General features: G+C 43.6%; 2 protein-coding genes and 1 long non-coding RNA gene across 3 annotated transcripts; 1 reads left to right on the top strand and 2 right to left on the bottom strand.

Annotated features, from left to right (window-relative positions):
• Positions 1 to 809: 809 nt before the first annotated feature.
• LOC121084642 lies at positions 810 to 19,822 on the bottom strand. Its single transcript, XR_005826829.1, has 3 exons — positions 17,852 to 19,822; positions 1,568 to 1,572; positions 810 to 820 (listed from the first exon to the last, which is right to left on the bottom strand). It is a non-coding gene; the product is annotated as an uncharacterized LOC121084642 (long non-coding RNA).
• On the top strand, positions 2,132 to 19,976 carry BPHL (biphenyl hydrolase like). Its single transcript, XM_040586372.1, has 7 exons — positions 2,132 to 2,434; positions 5,243 to 5,346; positions 7,889 to 8,055; positions 12,120 to 12,273; positions 14,609 to 14,740; positions 17,295 to 17,418; positions 19,860 to 19,976. The coding sequence occupies exons 1-7, from the start codon at positions 2,334 to 2,336 to the stop codon at positions 19,945 to 19,947; spliced, it is 870 nt and encodes a 289-aa protein (XP_040442306.1). The 5' UTR covers positions 2,132 to 2,333; the 3' UTR covers positions 19,948 to 19,976.
• A 250-nt stretch (positions 19,977 to 20,226) lies between these two features.
• On the bottom strand, positions 20,227 to 22,988 carry LOC121084640 (tubulin beta-1 chain). Its single transcript, XM_040586371.1, has 4 exons — positions 22,862 to 22,988; positions 22,092 to 22,200; positions 21,709 to 21,819; positions 20,227 to 21,500 (listed from the first exon to the last, which is right to left on the bottom strand). Exons 1-4 carry the CDS (start codon positions 22,916 to 22,918, stop codon positions 20,440 to 20,442), a joined length of 1,338 nt encoding a protein of 445 aa, XP_040442305.1. The 5' UTR covers positions 22,919 to 22,988; the 3' UTR covers positions 20,227 to 20,439.
• Positions 22,989 to 24,589: the final 1,601 nt, after the last annotated feature.

The raw sequence follows: 24,589 nt of genomic DNA, 5'->3' as shown, positions 1-24,589 counted from the left end.
GGCCAAAGAAGGCAGGACACTGCCCGTGAGAGGGTTTGTATGGTCCAGGCTCTTGGCAGAGGAATGGCTGCTTTACAGGCCTTGTAAGCTCCAGAACTGTGATTGAAGGCCTGGAGATTATGTGGTACACCACCTCAACTGTGACAGCCTTTTCTACAAAGGGACCACTCAGCTTTTGTCACACCAATAGTGGGGTTAACCTGTCTGGAACTACCCCATCCTTAAGTGGTACAAAAACCTCCTCATCTCCCTTTTCCTTCATATGATTAGGGCTTCTGGTTTTACCTTTCTGATTACCTCTTCCCCCACCCCTACAATGTATGACGAACCCTTTCTACTTTATCCCTCAGTTCTTCAGCACAGATTCTGAGAATTTCTTATATCCCCTTTAGCCATAGTAGATAGAGGATATGTAGGAAGATTAGATTGAAAGGCATTTTAACAGGAGTGAAATTGAATACAAGTTTGGGACCTTTCCCTCTGAAGCTCATAGTGATACAGGACATAGGAGCGAGCCCCTTTTGATTCGTGGGAATTACAGAATTCAGGAAAAAAATCAGTTTTGTGTAGCAGAAGACCAAGCTACCTCTTTTTCCTAAAGGCAGAATAGTCAGCCATCACCTCCAGTCGTTTTCCACCAGAAAGAAATGTGGACAGTGACAATCACAACAAAGATGAGCCTCTGAAAGCAGCCTAAGAGCCAAGGAAACTGTAGGGGCTTGTAGACGGCACTGGGCAAGAATGAAGGCAGCTTGTCTTGATGATGGATTGCTTGTAATTAGCCATACTAAAGACCTTAATCTTAAATGGTTTGATCTGCCTAAGGGATAAACTGAACCAGTATGCTTACACAGTTGAGTTAATCTCTTTATGCATTGGAATTTGTTATGACTGTTGTTCACCCCTAAGACTTGTTAGTCCCGTACAAATGGCAATAGGGTGGGAAGGGTGACAACTATTCACTCTCAGGGCAGTCGCTGAGCTCCCGCTTAGCTGGAGTGAATATGTAACACTGACCTGTCTTGAGGAAATCCCTCTCATCCAGGTATAAGGCAGGAGACTTTGCTTCCTAGGTCTGTTTCAAGCCTGGTACCAGCTTTCTGTTATTTCCCTCACTACCCTCACAGCCTTCCCCACCAACACCATGGCTGGCTGTGACTCAGTCTGGATAATTCTCCTCCACACTTGGAAAGCAGACATGGGAGAAAGCCGTCAGTCTCCTTGGTGCTTTATGAGCAACCTGTGAGAAGGTCCAGAGGAAAGTAACACCAAGTGCTGTGGTGAACAAAGGCAGCCAGGCTGCTCCAGAGGTGGCTGGCCCTGGGCAGTATGGGCATTTGCCAGGCCAAAGCCTGCGCCAGGAGATGCGTGCTGTTCCCACAAGCAGGACATACAAGGAACACTGGTGAGGCAGTTAACGATCCCCGTCAGGGGCCTGGGGTCAGCATGCTGAAGGCATCACCTCAGGGGAGCTGCAGACCCCAGAGCTGCCCTTACTGTCCCAACTGCCCCAGCCCCACAAGGAGCTTTTCTCCAGGCAGACCTGGAGTTGCTGATGACCAACCACCTTGTCTTTGGTTTTCTCACAGTCCATGGCGCTTCTTGCGTCATGGGCAAAGCTGGAGGTGCAGCTCACTCTTGGGCCCCTGTATCTCCCAGAGCAGGGGACTCCGCTCGCTGTAAGCACCTCGCCTGGGGCTGTGTCAGGGTGAGGACGGAGGCGCCCGCAGCGCCCCACTGCCCGTCGCAGCGGCGCGGCTGCCCACCCGCCGCAGGGCCGGCCGCTGCTCTCCTCTCGGGCCGGCAGGAGCGGGCAGGGCCCTGACCCCCCGCCTCCTGCCCTCCAGGCGGGCAGCGCGTCCCCTCTCGGGGGACGGCCGGTGGGATCAGGGATCGCACTGGTGTGGGAGACCGAAGGCACCCACCGGACCGCCCAGCCGCAGCGGAGGGCACCCACCTCGTCAGGGAGCGACCGCCAACCCCGGCCGGCAGCGGCGCCGAAGCCGAGGCGCCCAACCCCCCGCTCAGCGAGGGCCGCCGGCGTTACCGCCCTGCCTGAGTGGCACCGCCGGCAGCCAATCAGTGCACGGGCAACCGCGGGCCGTCCCGCCGGCCGCCTTCCCTGCCGCCGGTCGGGGAACGGGGCTGCAGCGCCGGTGCGGCCGAAGTGTCCGTTGGGTCCCCGGGCACCTCTCTGCGTGCCGGCCGCAGCGCCCAGCGCAGCTGGCTGACAGGCGCCTCCGACCCGCCCGGGTCGCGGCCTCCACGCCCCGGCGCTGCCAGGGCAGGGCGGCAGCCCGCCCCGCCGGGGAGGGACGGCCTCCGTAGGCAAAATGGCTCAACGGAGCGCGGGCCGGGCCCTCCGGGCGCTGCTGCTGCAGCCTCAAGCCCGGGCCGCGCCGCTCGCTCCCCGGGGACCGGCTGCCTCCTACGGGTAAAAACCACAGCCGCCTCCTTCCCCGCTCCCCAGCGCCCTGGTCCCTCCCCTCCGCCCCGGCCTTGGGGAAGGCAGTACTGGGCAGGCCGGGCGGGTGTCACCGGGGGGCCGGGGTGGACGAGGTGTTTTAGCCGAGGGGGCGCACAGTAGGTGCGGGGAGGGACTCTGAGGTGCCCACTGTCAGGCGGGGAGGTCGGGCCGGCTGGGGAGGGACGAGCTCTCGGCTGTGGTGCCAGGAGGCTGCAGGGCTCCGCGGCCCCTTCCCCCGGCGTCTGCCACCCTCCCCCGCCAGCCCATTGCCGCCTGCCCATCAGGTGCTTCCCGAAGGTCGCTAAGAGAATACATACACCTAACGTATAATACTGCTTATTCCTGCTTATTCCGCAAATCCTATTAAGGAAAGCATAATACCATCACTTTGTTTTCCCCGCGCAGATGAGGCTAGGGCGCTGGAGCACAGGGCAGTTGCCAGGTGAAGCTGCGCTTCACAGCGGTGAGGTGGAGCGGCCTTGCACTAGTTCAGTTACAAAATAGCAGGGGGGGGTGTTTTGGTTTAGCATGTTTTCTGATTATGCCAACGAATAGAAAATACAGTCTTTAAGAAACCTTGACAGAAGTCATCGGGCTGGCAGGCTCACTGAATTGATTTCAGATTCACAGAAACTTGGTGTGGAGAAGACCAAATCTGCCTTAGGTATAGCCAGTTCCAGTACAGTTCTTCAGCACGTAAAAAAGCCCAGTTAATTTGTTTAGAAATTTTTCCAGAAAGTATTGAAAATACTCTTCATGTGAAACTCCTGGATGTCACTGGACTTTACACTGAGGAACAATCCAAGAACAGAAAAGTGTCACAAACTCAGCAAAATTCTCAAGCTCCTGATGTTAATAATTAATCCTAAAATAAATAAATAAATAAATCTGTTTTGTTAGGAGCTGGAAATGCTTTTGGCAGTTATTAATTGGAAGAAAAAAAAATCACATTCTTATAAAATCTAATAAGAGCAAGGTGCTAATTTGCTGTGGTGAGAGCTATGATAAAACTATGTTGAAATTAATGACAAAACAAAATGTGGTGTATCAAGAAAAAAATATATATTTATTTTACAAATAGAAAAAAGCAAAAGTCAGATGTTCAAAAAGGGAGTAAGAAGGCCATCTGAATGCTACATTCAGAATTCAAGTTGTGAAGTATATAGCCACATAAGGTGTGATATATGGACTTAGAGGAGGTTCAACATTACAGTCAAACTAATAATTAATTTAATCACATTTTCAAAACTATTCAGCAAAACTCACTGAAGTTATAATGACATAGTTTCTTTGAACTGGATTCTTGCCACAGATCTGCATTTGTACTCCAGTTCTCAAATTGGATCTGCACAGGTAGAAAGAGCTGATCCTGTTCTGCACAGTCACAGCTTATATTTAAGCATGTGGCATGATTGGTTATGTAGACCAAGATTTTATGTAAAATCCAAATGGCTTTGTGTTAAACAGGTTCTGTGGTTTAACTGCTGCTTATGTGCTGGGGACCTGAGTCTGCAAACTACTATTAATTTTCATTTTCCTTATGAGAAGGGTTTAAGTTTTTGGGATTTTTTTACCTTTAATTCACCATTTTAAACTCTATATGGTTGAGACTATGCTTATGTGCTTTAAGTAGTTCAGAATTTACATGTTAAAATTGAATATTTAAGAAACTGCACAGTGCTTACCATGGAATAGATTGTGGTTGCATCTAAGACTGGAAAACGGCATTGCTGTATGCGTGTGAAATTCACATTGATTGAATTCATAGGGCAAGAATATTCAGTCTAGGTAAACTGGGAAGTGCAAGGAATGAGGATTAACCATTAGGTAACCAAATGGCAAAATTTTTAGCATAGTGCTACCTTTAAATAAAATTAGGTTGTTGAAAATATGTCTTGCATTAGGGCACAAACTTGCTTGGGAGAACAGATGCAATGGTTTATACTGTTAAGAAGATACCTTCAATCTATGCTACTTCTGCATTCTTGCTAGCTGTTTGTATCTAGACATGGTATTTCAAGGTACCTGTTTGCATTCACACTTACGTCTTGCTTTGTACTGAAGGTTAATGTAGGAGCTTAAGTGTTAGGGCTGAGAGGTGGCCTATGCAGTTGGTTTCTGTGATACTTCTTCAGAGGGTGAGAGGTTTTGGTCACATGGTATTTTCCAATTAAGCAGTATCTCCTGCTGAGACTACACTGACAGAAATATTATTACCAGATGCTTCGCCTCTCTTATCTCAGTGCAAGGTGGTTTTCATTGCAGACCGTCTGGTTCATGAGGAACAGTCACAATAGATTGTGTTTTCTTTGAGCCTCTGTGAGAGGCACAGTTCAATAATAACAAGGGGAATGCTAGCCATTTCAAAAGTTATATTGTGACAGAATGGGGCTTCTCCTCTCTAATGTATTTTTTTCAGTACATTTCTGTAGCCATGTAAAGTTGCTAATAAAACATATTCCCCTTGTTGCACAGTCAAGACATTTTTTTCCTCCCCTTTAACTTAAGTCATTTAACTACATTTGTGAAACTTAAGTACCAGAGCTACATAGTGGTCACAAATAGTGGTCACAACTGAATACTTCTCTGCTTCTGACAGATCTTTTATTTAGTCTTCTGCTCACCCATGAAAGGCAAGTGAACCATTTAAATCTCACTGTATTGTTGTTAATATCTAGAAGAAGTAATTATTCTGTATTCCTTGAATGACCATGCAGTAATGAGAATTAACTGTCTGAATGTTTTCCTATTTCTCTCTCCTTCCTCCATCCCTAGTACTTCAATAACATCTGCCAAAATTCAAGTGAATGGAGTCCACCTGCATTACCAGCGGACAGGAGAAGGAAGCCATGCAGTTCTTCTGCTTCCCGGAATGCTAGGTCTGGAGATTTGTCTTATCTTTGTAAAGCAACCACCTCTTTCACCATCCAGTCTCAATACAGAATGCACAAAACTATTTTGTAATATGTTCAACACCTGATTGTGGAGCACTGTTATTAAAAAAGTGCTACACATACAACAGATAAGAAACAGCAGAGTTATTACAATCAGTTAACAGTTTTTAAAGTTGTCATTTGTACCACCAGACACTTCTTACACGATGTCTTGGCTTGTGTAGTAGTCACTTGCACTTTTGGATGTAAGCGCACAGAGGGGGTGTCTGGCACAGGTGGCAAATAGCTGCACAAGGTGCAAAATAACAGAGGAGAGGGAAAAAATCAGGTCAGCTATATTTGTTACACAGACTGAATTATGCATTCCTTTTTAGGAACTAGGTGCATTCCAACTGAATTAATAGACATAATGCAGCACTTGCAGTTTATTATAGTGAAAAAGGAACAGTTGAGACTTACTTTTTTGCTTAAAAATGTATTTTCATGTTTTGGTTATTAAGGGCAACATCGTTAAGGTTCTTAATGGCTTTTTGAGATGGACAACAGGTTGTGGTAGCTAAGTGGTGTCTGCCCATTGAGACCACTGCTTTTGATAATAACCCTTTAAAATTAATTCGGGCTTTTTTCCTGGGTCCTTGCAGCTCTGAAGAGCTGATCTGACTTACTAGCAGTTCATGGCAGGCTCTCAGTAGGACCATTACTGTGCTCAGAGTTGGGCTCATGCTTAACTGAATTGCTGGATCAAGATGACAGAATGTCAAGAACTGAAGAGCAGGAAGCATTTGTTCTTGGCATCAACAGTTTCAAGTCTTCATGAAGTGGTTCTTTCTTTCAAAGAGTTCTCAAAGGGAGAGTGGAAAAAAGTTAATGCTAGGGGTTCTTTAGCAGTCATATGTTTTAACCTAATAATTTTTAAGAGATTTTTAAACTAGTAATCATGTTGCCAATGCTAAGTCTTGAAATAACATATTGCTTCAGTTCTGAATAATATTATTACTGTTAGGTGTACACTGCTATCATGCAGTTAGCATTATTACAAGTAATAGTTAAGCTTGGTTTCTTTACCATTATTAAGTTTATGGTTTAATATTTTTGGGCAGCACTTGAGGGCGACACATTCTGACACATACTTCTTCCCTTTGTACTGATAACTGTTTGCAGTATTATTTTATACCAGTACTAAGTGTGTTGTGGCAGCAAGATAAGTGCTTTTAGGTCAACAAAATTAATTAGTCTTTAGACTCTATAAACTGCACTAAAACAAAAGGATGCTTCTCTTTCTAACTAGAAAAATACTAAGAAAACACAGCATTCAGATATGCTCTCAGCCTTGTTTAATTTTTAAGTTACAAAAAAAATAGTAGAACAAGTATGTGCATGATAATGCAGAGGTTCATACAAAGCCTATGTAGGAATATGTGATTAATATTAATCAGGTTGCACTGGTATTTTTCAAACAACCCGATATTTTGCTTCTGACTATATATATATATCTTTAGATATAAATTGGTGTTGCAAGACATCATGCCAGGCTGTAGTCTGCTCATCACAGCATGCTATACACAGCCTCTTTTATTATTTAAACTAGCTCATGATAAAGGAGGAAGGTTCTGAGGACATATTTCTCCAAGTAAACAGAAAAAAAATCTTAAATACCCTTAAATAGCCTTTTTAATATAATGATGGATTTCCAATTTGATATTTGATTTACATCATTTGAATATATTAGATATGAACAGGTTTTAATCAAGTAGCATGTGATACTGTTACCACATGAACATAATGCAAATAAGAAATAAATTGCAGTCTTACCTTCATGCTAGCGCTCATAGGTAGCTTAGCGCAATAGACTGGAGTACTTAATTTTTCAATCCTTTGAAGATCTGAGCCATCAATAAAAAAAACTGTTCTGCATGAGAAAAATGGCTGCATTTAGCTTATTTTGGTAAGACACATATTAGAAAAATGAAAAGTTACAGTTTTATGCTTTCGTGTCACCACTGTCTCCTCAGGCAACAAGTATTTGAAGCTCAGCTGTAAGCACTAATATTCTCATATAAATGTTTTATTGAGTAAGAAAAACTGTCTTACATAGCGCTTTTCACCTACAGATTTGTAACTAGTCAGTATATTCCTTCCCCTTCAGTTTCACCTGTGCTGTCCAGATAAATAATCAATGACCATGCTAGTGCTGTAAATCTATTAATGAAAAATCCGTACCCAGGTAACCCAGTTTAAGATTCTGTATTGAAGCATCTGTGTAGAGCACAGTTTTTTATGAGCTTACATACCTGCCAGAAATGGTTTACTCTGAGCACATTGCAGATATTTCTGAAGATTTTTATTGTGGTATTTCCTGTCTGAGAGTTGCAATGTTTAGTTACAATTAGAGATAAAGTGTACTTCAGTTGATGGATAATCTCTTTTTTAGAATTAAGAAACAAGTTTCCCTGGGTTTCCATTTAGAGTATGTATACTATGTCTGTATTGTGGTGGTTACTATAACTGAGAAATGATGATGTTTCAGGGAGTGGTCAAACTGATTTTGGACCACAACTTCAGTCTATGAATAAGCAACTTTTCACAATTGTTGCTTGGGATCCTCGGGGATATGGACAGTCCATTCCTCCATCTCGAGACTTTCCTCCAGATTTCTTTGAGAGGGATGCAAAAGATGCTGTGGATCTTATGCAGGTAACTCTATTCTGAGATTTTATTGTTTTTCATATACATATATTTAAAAGCTGTTTTCCTTAAATTTTGAGAAGGAGGAAAGAGTACTGTTAAGCAGGTTGTTTCCAGCAGGCAGCAAGTTATGCAAAAGAGCACAAAAGTGAAGGCTTAAAACTGAGCAGATGCACGCTGCTCTGGAAAATATTTTCTTCTTCCACCTCTTCTGCAAGATACATAGACGTTCAGCAGTGGGAATTAATTATAAAGCAATAACTTCTTATTCCAAGACCCTGCCCTAAGAAGTTTTCAGCCAAGAACCATGTAAGTTTAGGTAAAGTCTATATAAAAACCAAAGTCTATGCTAAATGGTTTAACTGAAGGGATTACAACAGTGAAAGGCTCTTCGAAAATATTCTAGCTAATAGAACCTTGGCATTTTGCCTTGAGCAAAATGCCATTTCAAGAAACATTTCATTCTAAAAATTAACTTGACTCTTCCCATTTTACAGCATATTACTGAAATAAATTTTGTGGGAAATCAAAGGGTTCCTGTGATCATAATAGATCTTAATAACAAATAGAGTTATTGTGACTATAAAGCATATGATCTAAAGCTGTTATTACTTCTCCATCTTGCAGAATTTCAAATCTGTGTTTTTGTGTTCCTCTTTTATTCTGTCCTTATGCTAACACTATTTTCTGGTTTAGTTTTAACTAATATTTTGGCTTTGTTACGTTAAGCTATACAGTCTCTTTGGCCGTGTTAAGAAAGTTGGCAGAGCATTAAAATTCCAAAAATATGAGACAACATTCAGGCAGTCAATCCAACTGTATTTCTCTAATAAGCAGTAACCTTGCAGAAACCCATCTGAAACTAGAAATGCAGCCTTCCTGGAGTATTCTGCGTAGCAAAACAAGTCTGACAACAGAATCAGGGTTAAGACACAGTTTTGCCCTCTAACCATAAAAGCAACCTCAGCACATAAATCACCATTTTTTTCTGCTACACTAACAACAAAAACCCCAAACAACAAAAACCCAAAGATGCTGCCATGGATAGGTGACAAACTTTCAGCCTAAATGGTTGTAACCCCCTTTCCTGCCTCTGTTCAAATACTAATAAACATAAAATAGAAAACAGAGCTGTCCCCAAAGATAACCTAACCATATAGCTTCCAGTCAAACAGGACAGCAGCCTGTCTAATCTCTAAAGCTGCCAAAACAAATAAGAGATAGCATCCTGGCTTTTTGAAGAAGTTTATTGATACAAGCATATACTAATAATTTATTAAAATCTTCCCAAGCCTGGGTAACTTGCTTCTATTTTAGCATAACATAAACGATAGCACAAATCCCAAGGAATCATCCCAACTACAATTTCCAGAATAAAACAAAGTCATAACTCCTGCAGAAGGCTTTATAAGGATGTGTGGTTTACATACATCATCTGGCCTACACTTGACCAAAAAACCCATCCATACAGGTGAGCCTTCAGAACCGCTTTTTCAGATTCTGGTCTCTGCTGGAGCTGTGTGAGTGCTGCAGGGTTTCTGTGAAATATCAAAAGCTAAAATTCTGCAGAGTGTTTAGCACCTTGATGCAGTTGACACTGCCCTGTATCACTGTATATGTTCTGTGAAGGAGTTTGCTTGAAATAAAAGGAGTATAATGCAAATAAATCCACTTTGCTGCACTCCATCCCAATGTCTAATGCTAACAAAGGCCATTAGCATTAGAAAAATAATTGTGAAAATAATTAGAGTTGATATTTAAGAGGTTCTTACTCTTCAGAGCTACAGTCTCAGTGAAAGTATGAGCTTGGGCTTCTCCAAGTTTTTGTAGATCAGCTGCAACCCTTGTGATGTACTCCCAGTGATCCAGTGAAAACATGCAGTGCAGAGTGCTGTTGTATTGCAACTCACTGTTTTAAGTTACTTCTGTCACAGCATGTGTGATCATTTGATTGCATTTCACATAGGCCTGGATAGAGGAGGTGATTTTGAAAGAGATTTTGTTCACTTACAGGATAGAGCCAGCACAAAATCACCCACAGGGTTGAGCTGTGCAACCAGCTCTCAGGTTATTGCCAATGTTTGATAATAAAGGCCTGTACTGTAAGTGACTGAAGATTAAAGCAAGCAGACATGCATACCATATCCAACACATCTGTTACATCACATTGTTTTTTGGAAGGCTGCAAAGGATAAATTAAATTCCTCCTGCTGGAAAGGCATCCTGAGAAAATCCAAAGAATGCATCAAGATAATGGCTAGTAAACAAGAGAAATACTGGAGGCAAGCCGATCTCGGTTGAAGCACTGGCAAATGACCTGACATGAAGAACAAAAATCTTAATCTGCTATTCCACCTATTAGCCAACTTTGAGATCCGTAATTTGCTATTGGTGGTAGGGGAACAGCAGCAGCCAAAGCAAAAACTGGAGCTTTACAAGTACTGCTGCCAACTCCTGAATCTTGCCAAGACATCAGTAACCCTTCAGCAGCACGAAACTACTTTTCAGGCAGGCTAGGGCCAACTTGTGACAAGCTGCAAAGATTCAAGGTTCTCTTCTCTTGCTGACAGATCTTACTTTACATGTTCTTTTCTTTTGCCTACCTTATTTCTCTTCTGTTTAGTAATTATAGCTTAACAGAGTGAAATCTAGTATTGAGCAACACTACAGTGAACCTAATTCCAAGGAAGAAGCCAAAACCAGAAAAGCCTTATAGTGATAAAAGCTAATAGGTATCAAGTTGACTGATAAAGTTATGCCTTACTTGAGCATGGAGTTTACAAGCAGTTTAGAAACTGTTTTTCCTCTGTAGTTGTTTTTCTCATTGCCTGCATTTTTGCTTTCTTCTGTCCAAAGAAAGCAGGCCTGGACTTCCAACAACAAAATGTCAAGGAACAGAGCAACTCATTCAACAAACTTGATCTTTCTCCTCCAAAAGTACAATATCTTCCTTAATCACATCTAAAAGACTGTAATTTCTAAAAAACAAGCAAAAAACCAACCAAACAAAAAAAATCACAAACAAAAAAAACCCCAACAAACAATCCCCCCAAAACCCCTTTGAAACCTTTATGTTTGTTTCCAAAAGAGTTCACAGACTGAGGCTTCTGTATGCAAAACCGCTAGTACTGCTTAACTATTTTCCCTGTACAACCTTCAGATGCATTTTCTCCTGAGTGCCTTTACCTTCCCCACCCCACCATTTGCCTACTGAATATCACACATGCAATCCTGTTGCTGCCAGTACCCACTACCACAGGTTGTGCTATATGAGGAAACATGAGTTTCAAATTCTAGTGGAAAGCATTGTACAAGTCAGAATGAATTAAGGTCTTGGCTGTCATATTTTTTGCCCTGAGCCTTCCTTTTCAAGAAGGAGAAATTTCGTTATTAGTGTTTTGAATTGCAATTGACTGTGAAGCAATATTTAAAATGTACACTTAAAAGCTTCAGAAAATATAAATTAGGCACTAAAATTTGATAAAATCCTGTAGCAAATACTGTAAGCATGTTTTTATTGTTGTTACAGAGCTGTTGTTTGTTTGGTTTGAGGTTTTTTAGTTCAGCTACCATCAGTAAATTACATCACTGGGTTCCATTTTTAAAGTCCTAAACTTTCCTTTTTCTGAAGTTCATTTTGGTCTTGGATTGTCTGCCATCCCACACTGTGGTAGTCTTTGCCAACTTTATACCAAGAGAATCCACAGATTCTTGATACTATTAGGCTCTCTGATAAGGTCTTAACTCCTCATTGTAAATAAACATTTCTTAATTTCAAGAGTTTGTTTTTTTTTTAAATGCAGAAAGAATCTAATATTGCTACTGTCTGTTCCATTAAGTAGTTGTAGAAAATTGGAAGGGCTGGTATAATTTCTTGTTTTCTAACTTTCTGACCTTTTCTTAAATATTTTTATATATAGCAGGAAAATTACATTTTCTAATTATGAAAGCTAACAGTAGTTCAACTATGTAGTGTTGTATCTAAATCTGTACAGTTAGTTTTCAAGAAGTATTTGATATTTATTTGTAAAACCAGCTGACGATTTGCATATAACTTTCTTGTACAAATCAAGGCACTGAAGTTTAAGAAGTTCTCTTTGCTGGGCTGGAGTGATGGTGGAATTACAGCACTCATTGCAGCTGCCAAGTATCCAACTCTTATCCATAAGCTGGTTGTCTGGGGAGCAAATGCCAGTGTTACTCAAGAGGATGTGAGAATTTATAATGGTATGTACAAACGGAATATTGTACCCTAAATTAATTATTTTCATTTCTTCTTGACCTAACGATCTTAGTCATGTAGCAGCTAAGTGGAGACAGAGTTGAGGACACAAACTTAAGGAGCAGGACATAAAATTCACTAAGTTGTAAGTATAGGGGTAGAGCAATCATAGTGAGAAACTCCATAAGTTACCCTAGGGGTAATATAATAGATCTTTTAACTAAAAGTCCCTACCACACTGCTGAAAAACATATTATAATAGCTTATCAGTAGTTTTCAGAAATTCAAGGTTGTTTTTCTGTAACAAATTCCTAAAAATAAATTCCAAATAATACTGTTGACCCCAGGCTCAATTTCTTTTCTCACACCTTGCACAGCCTTTAAACAAAGTCCAGAGAAAATCACTGGGGTAGCACACAACATCTTTTGTCTCCAGGGACTATATAATATATAGACAGTAAGAAAACAAGCTCATAAGTTACCGTTTGAGTTCAGAAAGAAAATGAATCATTCAAGTAAGTGTCCCAGGATGCCTTGCTAATTTGCATTCCTTTAAACTTAATTATTGTGGTTAGAAAACCCTTGCAAAGTAAAGAAACATGGGATTTCTGATCCTTATTCTACTCATATGAAATAGAATCTGATCACTTGTTACTGTAAAGGAAAATAGCAAAAATTGTTAGTGAACTCAGAAAGGGACCATGCTTCTTTTTGAAGTTAGAAATTGGAAGTTAACCATGCAGCCATCAACAACTGTAAATCAGTGTAGTTTCATTTTAATGATTGGAATTTGATTTATACCACCTGTGAAATCTGACTGTCTGGCTTCAGCTAAAGTACAAATGTATGTATTGCACATGTGTACTTACCTCACCTATACTAAAGCACTTTCATTGGTGGTAGCAGTAGTATATTTTTTAGTTCAGTGAGCAAAATGCTTTTTAGCTCTGTGAAAGTGCTGCTTTATTTCTTTACATGCATTTATATTTACAAAGTTTCTATTACATAATTACGAAATGCATGTCATTTAGTATCAGCCAACAGGCTAAAATGTAAAAAAAAAAATATTTAAAGACTTACTTAACACAGAGCAACCACAGCAGTTCTGACCTTTGACCCCTTCGTGGACTGCTGCTTTCAGCATCTCTTTCTGGGTGATGGGGCTCAGAGGGTTGCAGTGCAAACCTCCCACAGCTGGCCCATCATGCATCTCAGCTGCTGTGGAAGCTTTGGGAGGAGAGAAATGTGTTTATTTGGTAACTGTGTCCTTTCAGTATTGGCTCTCCTCCTTTTTAAATTAAGGCCAGCTACAAGAATAAACCAGTAAATTCTATAAGGGAAACACCTTTTCAGTAACAGTTAGCCTGGGGTGAGCAAACTCATTTCCAATCAGATGCTGTTATAAAACACTTTCAGTCACTGCTACCTTGCTTATTTGTCTGAACAGATTCAATTTGTTCATTAACACCTCACTCCTTTCTTCCCTTAACTCCCATTTTAAACCAATTAAAAGCTTTGCTAGTGCCATGTATTGCTGTGTGATGATTCAGTACTTTTCAGGTCTCTTTCAGGTACTCTGCTATGCCAACATTGTTTTGGGCTTTGTCAATACAAAGCTCTACAGCTGAAATACAGTTTAGTGAAAGTCACCCTTGTGGATATCTGATTTGTGAGCAGTACTGAGAATTTTAGAAGGGGAAAAAAAAGGTAAATCTGATAAGTAAATAGCTAGAATGTCAGATTATTTGTACAGCTTTAGCTAGCCTGCCATGAGTCACAGGATTCTACTAAGTAGAGTTGCTTGTTTTTCTGTAAGACTATGGCAAATGTACCATGATGTCAGCCTGCTGGAATGCCTTAGTAAGAGCTTCCTTCCTCAGAATACTGGTAGGAGCCACGGAAGAACTTCCATCCATGAGCCAAAGCAAAAGGCTGAAGGACATGAAAAAGAATTTCCAGCTCTGGCACACTGTTATAAAACTGTCCCCTTTTCATACACAAGGTGCCTCCTTGAGCTCTCTCCTTCTGCAAGCCCTCCAAACAGGAACATCATAAGTTTTAGGACTGAGTCCTTTGATTACGTTTTTTCTGTTGTTCCATGTGACCTTAACAACCAAATGGTCTTCTGCAACTCAGGAAAACCCCAGCAGAGATCGTAAAACTACTTTTTTTTTTTATAACCTTTCCATACTATGAATTATTTAACACCATTTCAGTACGGTTTCAAGTTTGAAATACAAGTCTGTGGTCTGGTTTGAAAATTTACTCAATTAGATTGACAGTACTGGGTTATATCTTGTTGCCGGAAAGGACAACATATTTCAATGTTATTTTTTGTAGGCATCCGAGATGTTTCAAAATGGAGTGACAAGGTCAAGAAACCACTGGAAGAGATGTATGGACATAGCTACTTCGCAAAAACCTGTGAGGCTTGGGTAGATGGAATATCTCGCTTTGCTGAAAAATCAGATGGTAAGGCTTTTACAATGTTAAACTGAAGAAATCATAGTAGCAGACAGTCCTGGATAAAAATCTAACAGTATTCCTAGCAGCCAGTAAAGGAAGGACTCTGCGTATGGCATTAAAAGCTCAATCTGACTCACAATCATGAATAAAGCAATTACTTGATAGATGGTTCACAGAATCAGCAAGGTACAGGAGGAACACACATTTATGGGAAGCATTAGCTGATGAGTCTCCTCTTGTTCCACCACAAAACTACCTTATTAAATCATTGCTTTTGTGCAGACTGAACAGGAGGGATTCTGCTCAAGCTTTTCTCTGTCAGTGTGGAAGGATTACCTTTTGGTGACGTCATTAAGATATCCCAAGAGCGAGGCCTGTTCATTCCAGGCTCTGCAAACAGGAGCTGAAGCACTATTTCAAAGCTAGTAGTATATGAGTTAGAAAAGAAGGAAGTTCAGATTTTGAGAACTCAGAATTAACAAAACACATTTAAAGACCACTATTGTTGCAGCTTAGGTGTTTACAAATCTAAAAAGAATAGTTAAGCAAGACAATATAAAGCATTTATCTCTGAAGATTTCTGCAATTGCAGACACTTGCAGCCAAGACTACCATGAATAATAACTTGCAGTTCTGTTTTTATTCACAGGAAAATTGCTTTTAATTTGCCAAAAGCAGAAATACACAATACATAAAACAAGGAGTCTGTAATTCTCATACATATTTTCCTGTAGCTCTCATATTGAAAGACAGGTAACATACATTAATGGGCAGCAGGTGCTACAGGGAAAGCATTCCATCATTTTGTATTTTTTTCGTAAAGCTTTGCAAGGTATCAGCAACATGGTGCTAGTGATTGGATAAATTGTGATCTGATTTTATTTTACCCTTTCTTGAATACATCTCCTTAAAACTAGTTTATTCCTAAGTTCAAAGCCCAGGCTGGTAAAACTCTGGCTGTGGCATCCTTTTACTGCCTGCACATGCCTCAGACACTATGAGATGAAGTGACTGTGAAAAAGAAGCCACCTGGAGACATGTAACAAGGAGCTGAATTACCTAGATGCTGTAACTAGGTCAGATATTGGGAGAAACCTAATGTTTGCTAAAAAAGATTAACAACCATCAGACTGCAGGTTTTTCCAGGTGTAGCTTGGGGCTGGTGATTTAGACTATAAGCAGGCCTCCTTGGAATTAAAGTTAAGACCCAATGCACAGAGGGTGCAGATATGTCAAATACAAGAAAAGGGTTTAATAAAACACATCCAAGATAAGATGGCAAAGCCTTTGTTGGTCAAAATCTCAACTCAAGCTCTTTTTAATAAATAGACTATTTGCCCTAAATGTGACAGCTTTTAGCGTGAAATGCCATAGGAAATGAAATTTTAGAGGGTACCAACACTTAATGAAACTAAGTTGCATAAAGCTGCAAAATTCAAGATTCTTCTTGCTGTTCTGTGGTTTTGGAGTAAATATAATCTAGTGGTTATAGTACAAAACAGTTTTAGGACTGGAAACTAGGAAATAATAGTTTGATTGCCAACTACATCCTTAGGTGAATAATTTAAATTGTTTAAATTGTTTGTTCTGAAAAACAGTCAACATTTGTGCAGGTGTTTGAGGACTATGGGTGAAGTGTACTAAATGAAAATGTTTAACCAGTAGAACCGCAAGCTAAGACTATATAACCAAACAATTGGAAAAACCTCCATGAAACATGACTTTAGAGCTAAGGAAAACGTGCATATGTGAGCATTAACTGTATGGCTGTTGGTAGCTGCAAGGAGACAGCTACAAGCAGGACAAAGTTAGCTCAAAGATAAATGGAACGTAATACTCACCAAGTATGTTTTGCCCAAAGATTCTCTTGCACAAGCCTGGGAAGTTAGGCAAAGAGTTTGGAAACTGGGTTACTAAGGGATGAGGAAAAAAGAAAGGGAGGGAATTGGGAACAGAATAGTCTTTAAGGAAAAGCATTACAATTACTTCTAGTGAGATTAAAGACTAGTAAGCATAAAATTATTCTCAAGGTTCTATAAGATGAATGGGGAAAATAACCTTTGAATAGTTTTAGTACTATTTGTATTAAATGGTTATTCATTGCAGACAGCAAAGGGTCTGGAAGGTGGAACGCAGGCATGAGTATAAACTAAGTTAACTTGTTGATAAAAGCAGCCAATCTCATAACCTGACAAGTGATGTAACAAAATGTAGCATTAACATAGGAAGGCCATAACACTTCAAAGGCTGAAAATAACAAAGCCAGGAAAGAGATGCATGTATTTGCTTTGAACAGTCAGAGAGCATGGAGGAAATGTGGGACAGAAGTACTTCATTCCCTCCATCCATTTGTGCTAGTATCCATTAATGAAGCAGATTTCAGTGAAGTAACATTTTGGAGAAAGAAATGTTAATTATAGTCCTGAAGATTAACTGCGTGCTATTCACAAGGAGAGGTAATAACTAGAACCCAGTGGAGTTCACAGTCCTTTACAGAAGTAGTTTCAGTCTTTCATATTATTTTAAAACAAAGCGTGACCTTCATTTATTTTCTCCCTAGGTAATATCTGCCAAGAGTTGCTGCCAGATATTAAATGTCCCACATTTATAATTCACGGTGAGAAAGACCCTTTGGTTCCACAAGCTCATGCAGAATACATTCATAAGCACATCAAAGACTCTCGGTAAGTTATACGATGGAGTATTTTTAAACCATTGTTGAAGAAATGAAGCAGTTCAAACCCACAGTGTAAAAAAAAATAATTTTGGACAAGTTGTCTTGGCCACAAACAGAGCTATTTTAAACTACGCTAGCAAGTTACAATGCAAACAGCATAGCTGAACCTTTCTTGCAATATAAGCAGTACAATATCTTAATAAGCCCTTTCCTAGTCTTCCAAGAGAAACCAAATAAAATTCTTTTCCTCTTTCCACTTCACACTCAGAACTAATCCCTAATATTTATAGAAACAAGCAAATTTCTTCTCTGTTTCTGTTATGGCCAGTGCAATCCTTTTGCTGCAAGAAACCTCATTTCTGTCCCATTCAGTAGAGCAGTGAACTTGGATGCCATGAGTGAAGAGAGATTCCCAGTTATTAGAGAGAAGCACAAGATACTGATGTGAATAACCTCTTCAAAGATTTTGTTTTTCCCACTGTCCCATGAATTTTCAGTGTTTTTAAAAGCAGAATGAGGAAAAAAAAATATACAACTACACTCAGAGATAGTACTTTATAAAAACATCAGGGCACCATCTGCTTGATTTGAGAATTATAGGAAGCATTTCTGGAAAATGCTGGGATTTCACCAGCAGAATTTTCTTCATAGATTTGCACATAAGTTCAAGAGCTCCATTACTAGTTAATAATAGACTGTGTTGATTAACTCTGGAGAAAAGAATTAGGAGAACAAGACCTTTTTTTTTTGAATACAGAATGTGGGGAGCTATTTCATTGGTGTAGTCTCTGAAGAGTTGAGTGATATATTTATCTCAAAGTGAACACCACAGTTCATAGAAATGCATTATGCCAGAGGAAAGATGAGAAAAACAGACCTTCCTAACAATCACATGCAACTGTTTTATTTCATGTCTGCTACTTAGTTACTCCCACATGCCCTGCTTCGAATACCTATCATCCTGTTGGGGTTCACTGAGCTCTGAAACGTTCCAGATACTGAGGCAGATCCTTCCAAAAACTAAAACAAGGATCTGGTAACTTCTCTTTGGAAGACAAGCTGAAAAAGAAACACTGTTAGAAGTTGCTATCTAATAAAATGTAAAATGGTTCTTCTCATGTCTTCATGCTGAGGTACTCCGCTATATGTGTATTTACCAGGAAAGAAATTAGACTAATGGTGTTCTCAGAAATTAATAGTTAGGTACATGGTCCCCTTCTTCCCTTGTTGCACTGGAGATGGCATGTTCCATTGTGAAGCAGAAAGAAAACCTTAAATTTAGCATGTTTTCATTAATACATGCTTCTACCAACAGCTTTTCTTACCTTGATTTTTATCTAGCAATGCAATAGAATAAGCTTATGCTGATTGTAGTGCAGATACATTGCTTATTTCTCTCCTGGTAGAGTGTGCCATCACTGCATATTTGCATGGTTAAGCAGCATTACAGTGGCTTAACAGCAGTAGCCAGTAGTAGCATACATAGTGCTATAGGTTTGCACATCTGTGCACTGCTTGGTCTTTGAAGAAAGAGAATGAAATTCAGACAGAAGTGCTAGAAGAGCTGGATATGCTCACACACTATTGCTTTTCACCATCAAGGCAAAATAGCACTCATCACTACCAAAAGTAAGATCCCCTTATTGTAGCGGGGCTTAGATAACATGAAGACAACATTACAAAGTATCAGTCAAGATGGCTTTAGCTCCGTTGAATTTGCTTAGTATGGGGTAGGGTAAAATAAAGAGACCTTTCCACCCCAATATGAAGCCACATTAGAAGTACACACCTGATCTATAGTTTTTCCCAGATAGAAGACAATGGCAAATAACATTTAGTCTTGTCACGCTCATTTCAGTATTACAAAGTTTTAACATCTTCACAGATACTACTTTTCTAAGCCTTTTTTTTATAGCTGAGGGAGTCTCAACTTCCCTTTTCACTTCGATGGATGAATGGTGTTAGTTTTGGATTGTCTTTTGCAGAAAGATTAGATAAAAGTCAGATGGTAAGTTTGGATGTTGACAAATCTACATTTCTGTGGCGATCTCTTAAATGTGTTGCCTGCCTGGCACAACCACTGTTCTCAGAGAGGGAAAATAGCTCAGGTACTTCGTATACCTTTGGAAGATGCATCCCCACTCACATAAGTTTTGGAATCTTACCTTCTCTGCAGACCACCAGAAAAATTCCCAGAAACTAGGTCTAGGACAAATTTGTTTTAAGCTTATTTTATCCTCCCCAAAGCAGGGGAAAGCTGTATGCTTCTTGCTTCAACCATTGCTGTGGTTCACATTTTGAACCATGTACATAGGGGCAGGACTTTAAAGAAAAGTTACATCAGTTCTGTACGTAGGTAAACAAGAGCAAGGAAAAGACAACAAATATTTTAGTTATCTATGCTCACAGAATAAAATACATATTCAGTTTTTGATTTTCTCTTTTAAGGTTGCTTCTGATGCCAGAAGGAAAGCATAACTTACACCTGCGTTTTGCAGAGGACTTCAACAGACAAGTGGAAGATTTCCTGTGTTGACTTAAATAGTAAAACAAGTTAGAGTTGTATGTTGTTTGTCCTTGCCTTGTTTAGGATTTAGCTGGCTTTCCATTTTCATTCAAGTTACAGGTAGGTTTGAGTCCTGTAAGAAAAAACAGGAAAGATATTTGCATGGGAACCATATATTTTGAGAATATGTAAGCCCTCAGTGGATCGGGAGTGTGCTGCAAGATTTCTGATGTCATTAAAATTCTTGCCACACAGGACAAACAGATGTTTTGTCCAATGGAGGTGTTAAGAAAGACAGGAAACATGATCTAGAATTCATGCCTTTATGTGCTTTTAACATTAGAGGACAAAAACATTGTAATAACTGGGTTTCAGAACTGTTACATTGAAAAATCTGTCAAAGTTACAAGTGCAGAGAGGGTAATTGGGTACATAGTTTCTAGAGAACATGCTTTACCACCACTATCAGAAGTCATTCCGTACACATGCCTGCTTTACAGAAGTTCCTTTGACACCAGGGATTTACGCCTCATCCTCCTCCCCTTCCTCTTCATATTCCCCCTGCTCATCAGCAGTGGCATCCTGGTATTGCTGGTATTCGGAGACGAGGTCATTCATGTTGCTCTCTGCCTCCGTAAACTCCATTTCATCCATGCCCTCGCCGGTGTACCAGTGCAAGAAAGCCTTGCGCCGGAACATGGCCGTGAACTGCTCCGAGATCCTCTTGAAGAGCTCCTGAATAGCCGTGCTGTTGCCAATGAAGGTGGCAGACATCTTGAGGCCACGTGGGGGGATGTCGCAGACTGCCGTCTTCACGTTGTTGGGGATCCACTCCACAAAGTAGCTGCTGTTCTTGTTCTGCACGTTGAGCATCTGCTCGTCCACCTCCTTCATGGACATGCGGCCACGGAAGATGGCGGCCACCGTCAGGTAGCGGCCGTGGCGGGGGTCGCAGGCGGCCATCATGTTCTTGGAGTCGAACATCTGCTGCGTCAGCTCGGGCACCGTCAGGGCTCGGTACTGCTGGCTGCCGCGGCTGGTCAGGGGGGCAAAGCCCGGCATGAAGAAGTGCAGCCGGGGGAAAGGCACCATGTTGACCGCCAGCTTGCGCAGGTCGGCATTCAGCTGGCCGGGGAAGCGAAGGCAGGTGGTCACACCGCTCATGGTGGCCGACACCAGGTGGTTGAGGTCCCCGTACGTGGGAGTGGTCAGCTTCAGGGTGCGGAAGCAAATGTCATACAGGGCCTCGTTGTCAATGCAGTAGGTCTCATCCGTGTTCTCCACCAGCTGGTGCACAGAGAGGGTGGCATTGTAGGGCTCCACCACCGTGTCCGACACCTTGGGGGAAGGCATGACGCTGAAGGTGTTCATGATGCGGTCGGGGTACTCCTCCCGGATCTTGCTGATGAGGAGGGTGCCCATCCCAGAGCCCGTGCCACCACCCAGCGAGTGGGTCAGCTGGAAGCCCTGCAGGCAGTCGCAGCTCTCCGACTCCTTCCTCACCACATCCAGGACAGAGTCCACCAGCTCAGCACCTTCCGTGTAGTGCCCCTTGGCCCAGTTGTTGCCAGCCCCACTCTGACCTACGGGGCAGACCAAGAGCAAGGTGCCACATTAGTGCCCCACCAAGGGACACAGGTGATGCCACCTCCCCCACCCCCCAGGCTTCACCCCTCACCTCCACCCCCACTCCGCTACTGGGATTCATGTCCCCCAGGGTCACTTGCATGCTCGCACCAGGTCTCTCCTGTGCGGAGCTCCCGATTTGGGACTCCTCCATCCCACACTCACCAAAGACAAAGTTGTCGGGACGGAAGATCTGTCCAAAGGGGCCGGAGCGCACAGAGTCCATCGTGCCAGGCTCCAGGTCCACCAGGATGGCACGTGGGACATACTTGTTACCTGGGGGGGAAACCAGTGCCAGTGTTACAGCCCCGCAGGCAGCAGCCAGTGCCACAGGAGCCCCAGTGTGCTCCCTTCAGCCTCCCCACATCTCACTGGAAAGACATGTCTCAATCAAGACTACCATGTTATCAGAGCCATTCTGAGAACAAAGCTCTCTTAGAGGAGTTACTGGCAGATGACAGCTCTTCTCCAGGGATATTTCCAGCCTCAATGAGCTGGCACGCCTGCCCCATTTATTTAAGGGCATCTGAGGAAGCAGGCACACTTACCAGCAGCTTCGTTGTAGTAGACATTGATCCTCTCCAGCTGCAGGTCACTGTCCCCGTGGTAGCTGCCAGTGGGATCAATGCCATGCTCATCACTGATGACCTCCCAGAACTAGAAGAAATTTTGAGAAAACAGCAATTACTAATTACAGCTGGCCAGTGCCAATCACACACAGCAGCGCAGCCTGTGCATGCCATCGCCCCGACCACTCCCTTGCACAGCAGAGCAGCTGCCCAGAGGAAGGTGAGTCAGTGCAGAAGGGCCTCGCTGGCCGCAGCAGCTGAATTGCTGAGGTCAGAGAGCAGCTGGAGCACCAAAGCACAAGTTCATGCCTTTACATTTTGCGTCCAAAAGGTGACAGCCCCCGGGTAGCTCTGCTTGGTCTTCTCCCATTGTCTAGGAGCAGCTTAAGACCCTCCAGCCACTGCAAGATGGCAACACGCTCGGGGGAGGGGGCTCTCCGTGGCACCGAGCGCGGCTCGCTCCCTCCCCCAGGAGCCGGCGAGGGGCTGCGGAGGGGCGAGGCAGCGGGGGTCTGCACGGGGGGGGGGGAGCTGGGCAGCGGGGAACCAGAGCCCGGGCGCACCCCAGCCACCGCCCAAGTCCGCGACGGCTCCGACCGCCGGAGACGGGGGGCACGGGAGTGGCATCCGCGGCGCCTTAGCGAGCCCCGGGCCGCTTTTCACCGGCGGACGGGGCTGCGCCCCCAGGGCGGGATGCCCGCAGCCCCCACATAGGGAAGCGGCCCCTCCCTCCCCGCACCGGCCCGTACCTTGGCGCCGATCTGGTTGCCGCACTGCCCGGCCTGGATGTGCACGATCTCACGCATGGTGACGGTGTCCGACGCTGCTCCCGACGCTGCTGCCTGTACCACCTTCCCCGCCCGCTCCCGCTCTCGCCGCTGCAGCGGCCGCGCCCCACGCCGCCCCTTAAATGGGGCGCCGCGCCCCGCCCCGCCGGTGACGTCATGCGGGAACGGCGCGGAGCCAATGGGCGCGCAGGGGCGGGGCGTGGCTGCAGCATTGTCTCCCGCAGCGGGGGCGGGGCGGCCCGGCGCGGAGCTCCGTGGCCGTGCCCGTGTCTGTGCCCGTGCCCGGGCGGGCCGCCCCGCAGGCGGAGCGCGGCTGGCTGGAGGCGCCTTCGGCCGGTGGGAGAAGGGCCGGAATCGGGCGAGGCGTGGCTGAAAGCGCGGGGAAAAAAGCCCAAAACTCCGACCCCCGAGCTGCTCCCTGCGCACCTGTCGGAGCTCGAACGCCGCCTTCCCCCGCCTCTCTGCCCCGCAGCAGCAGAGCGTGTGTGTGCTGCTGTGCTCTGTTAGCACCCCCGAGCCTGTATTTCTAGCTCAGGCCTGCTTAACGGTGCTTTCATCCGTCGTAACGACAAGAATCGATCACCTTCCCATAGCTCGGGCACCCGAGACAGGCAGGGACGGAGCGGTGCCGGTGGAGCCCGCAGCCGCTGCCCTGTGTGCCATGGTACTGCCAGGCCTCGCTGCGTGGGGCTCTGATGCCACGGGCACAGCGCTGGAGTGGAACTTCACGCTGCTACTATCTGGGAGCGGTGCAGTGGTGACAGCAGTTTGAACGCCCATAGGAACGGGGGTATCTTTTTCTCTGTAAGTGAAGTTACGCTCTGTCTTACCAGACACCTGCCATGTACCTCGTTTTGGAAGATTTTGGATCCTGCTCCTCGCATCTCTGCTTGTTCCCTTATAGAAATAAACTAAGTACATGGCAGGTGGCTGGGGGAGGAGGGACAGTTCAAGAACGACAGCGAGAACAATATATTTGAACCAACTGAGATACACACCTGTATCTGCACTGCTGCCAAGGAGAATATCCGGAATAATTTTTAGCAAGATCTATAATGAATTGTGCAGAAACTACCAAACTTAACTGTAAGATGTTAATTCATTCACAGCTGTAAATTTTTCAGTAGTGAAAGTAAGTTTGCCACACAGCTGGCCAAGCTGGCGAGGACAGCTTTACACCAGGACCAGGGGAGGGAGATGGCAATCCACAGCCCAGCGAGGAAGCGTGGAGCAGGTTAGCAAAGAGGATACGAAATGAGGTGCCTCGTATTCAGCACAGCGGAGCTGGAGGGGGTCCACCTCCAGCACAGTGTGGGAGTGCCGAGGGGACAGCGTGGCAGGGCAAGCTCTCAGGCTTTTCCCGGGAACCAGCAGGCCTGGGTGCCTCTGAAGTGCCTCTACACTGACGCACGCAGCATGAGCAACGGACGTGATGAGTTAAGAGACCTGCATGCAGTTGCAGGGCTATGGGTCTCACTGGGATCACAGGGACCTGGTGGGACGGCTCACAGGACTGTAGAGCTGCGATGGGGTCATGCAGGCTTTTTAGGGAGGACAGGCTGGGAAGGTGAGGAAGGGGATTTGCCCTTTGCATGAGAGCAGCAGAAATGCACAGAGCTCTGCCTGGGGGTGGGTGATGAGCCAGCTGGTATCTAAAGGGCCAGGATTAGTGGGCAAACCAATGTCCGC

The sequence above is a fragment of the Falco naumanni genome, chromosome 3 (genome assembly GCF_017639655.2).
Source record: "Falco naumanni isolate bFalNau1 chromosome 3, bFalNau1.pat, whole genome shotgun sequence".
Taxonomy (NCBI): Eukaryota; Metazoa; Chordata; class Aves; order Falconiformes; family Falconidae; genus Falco; species Falco naumanni.
This window is presented reverse-complemented; position numbering and strand designations above follow the sequence as displayed.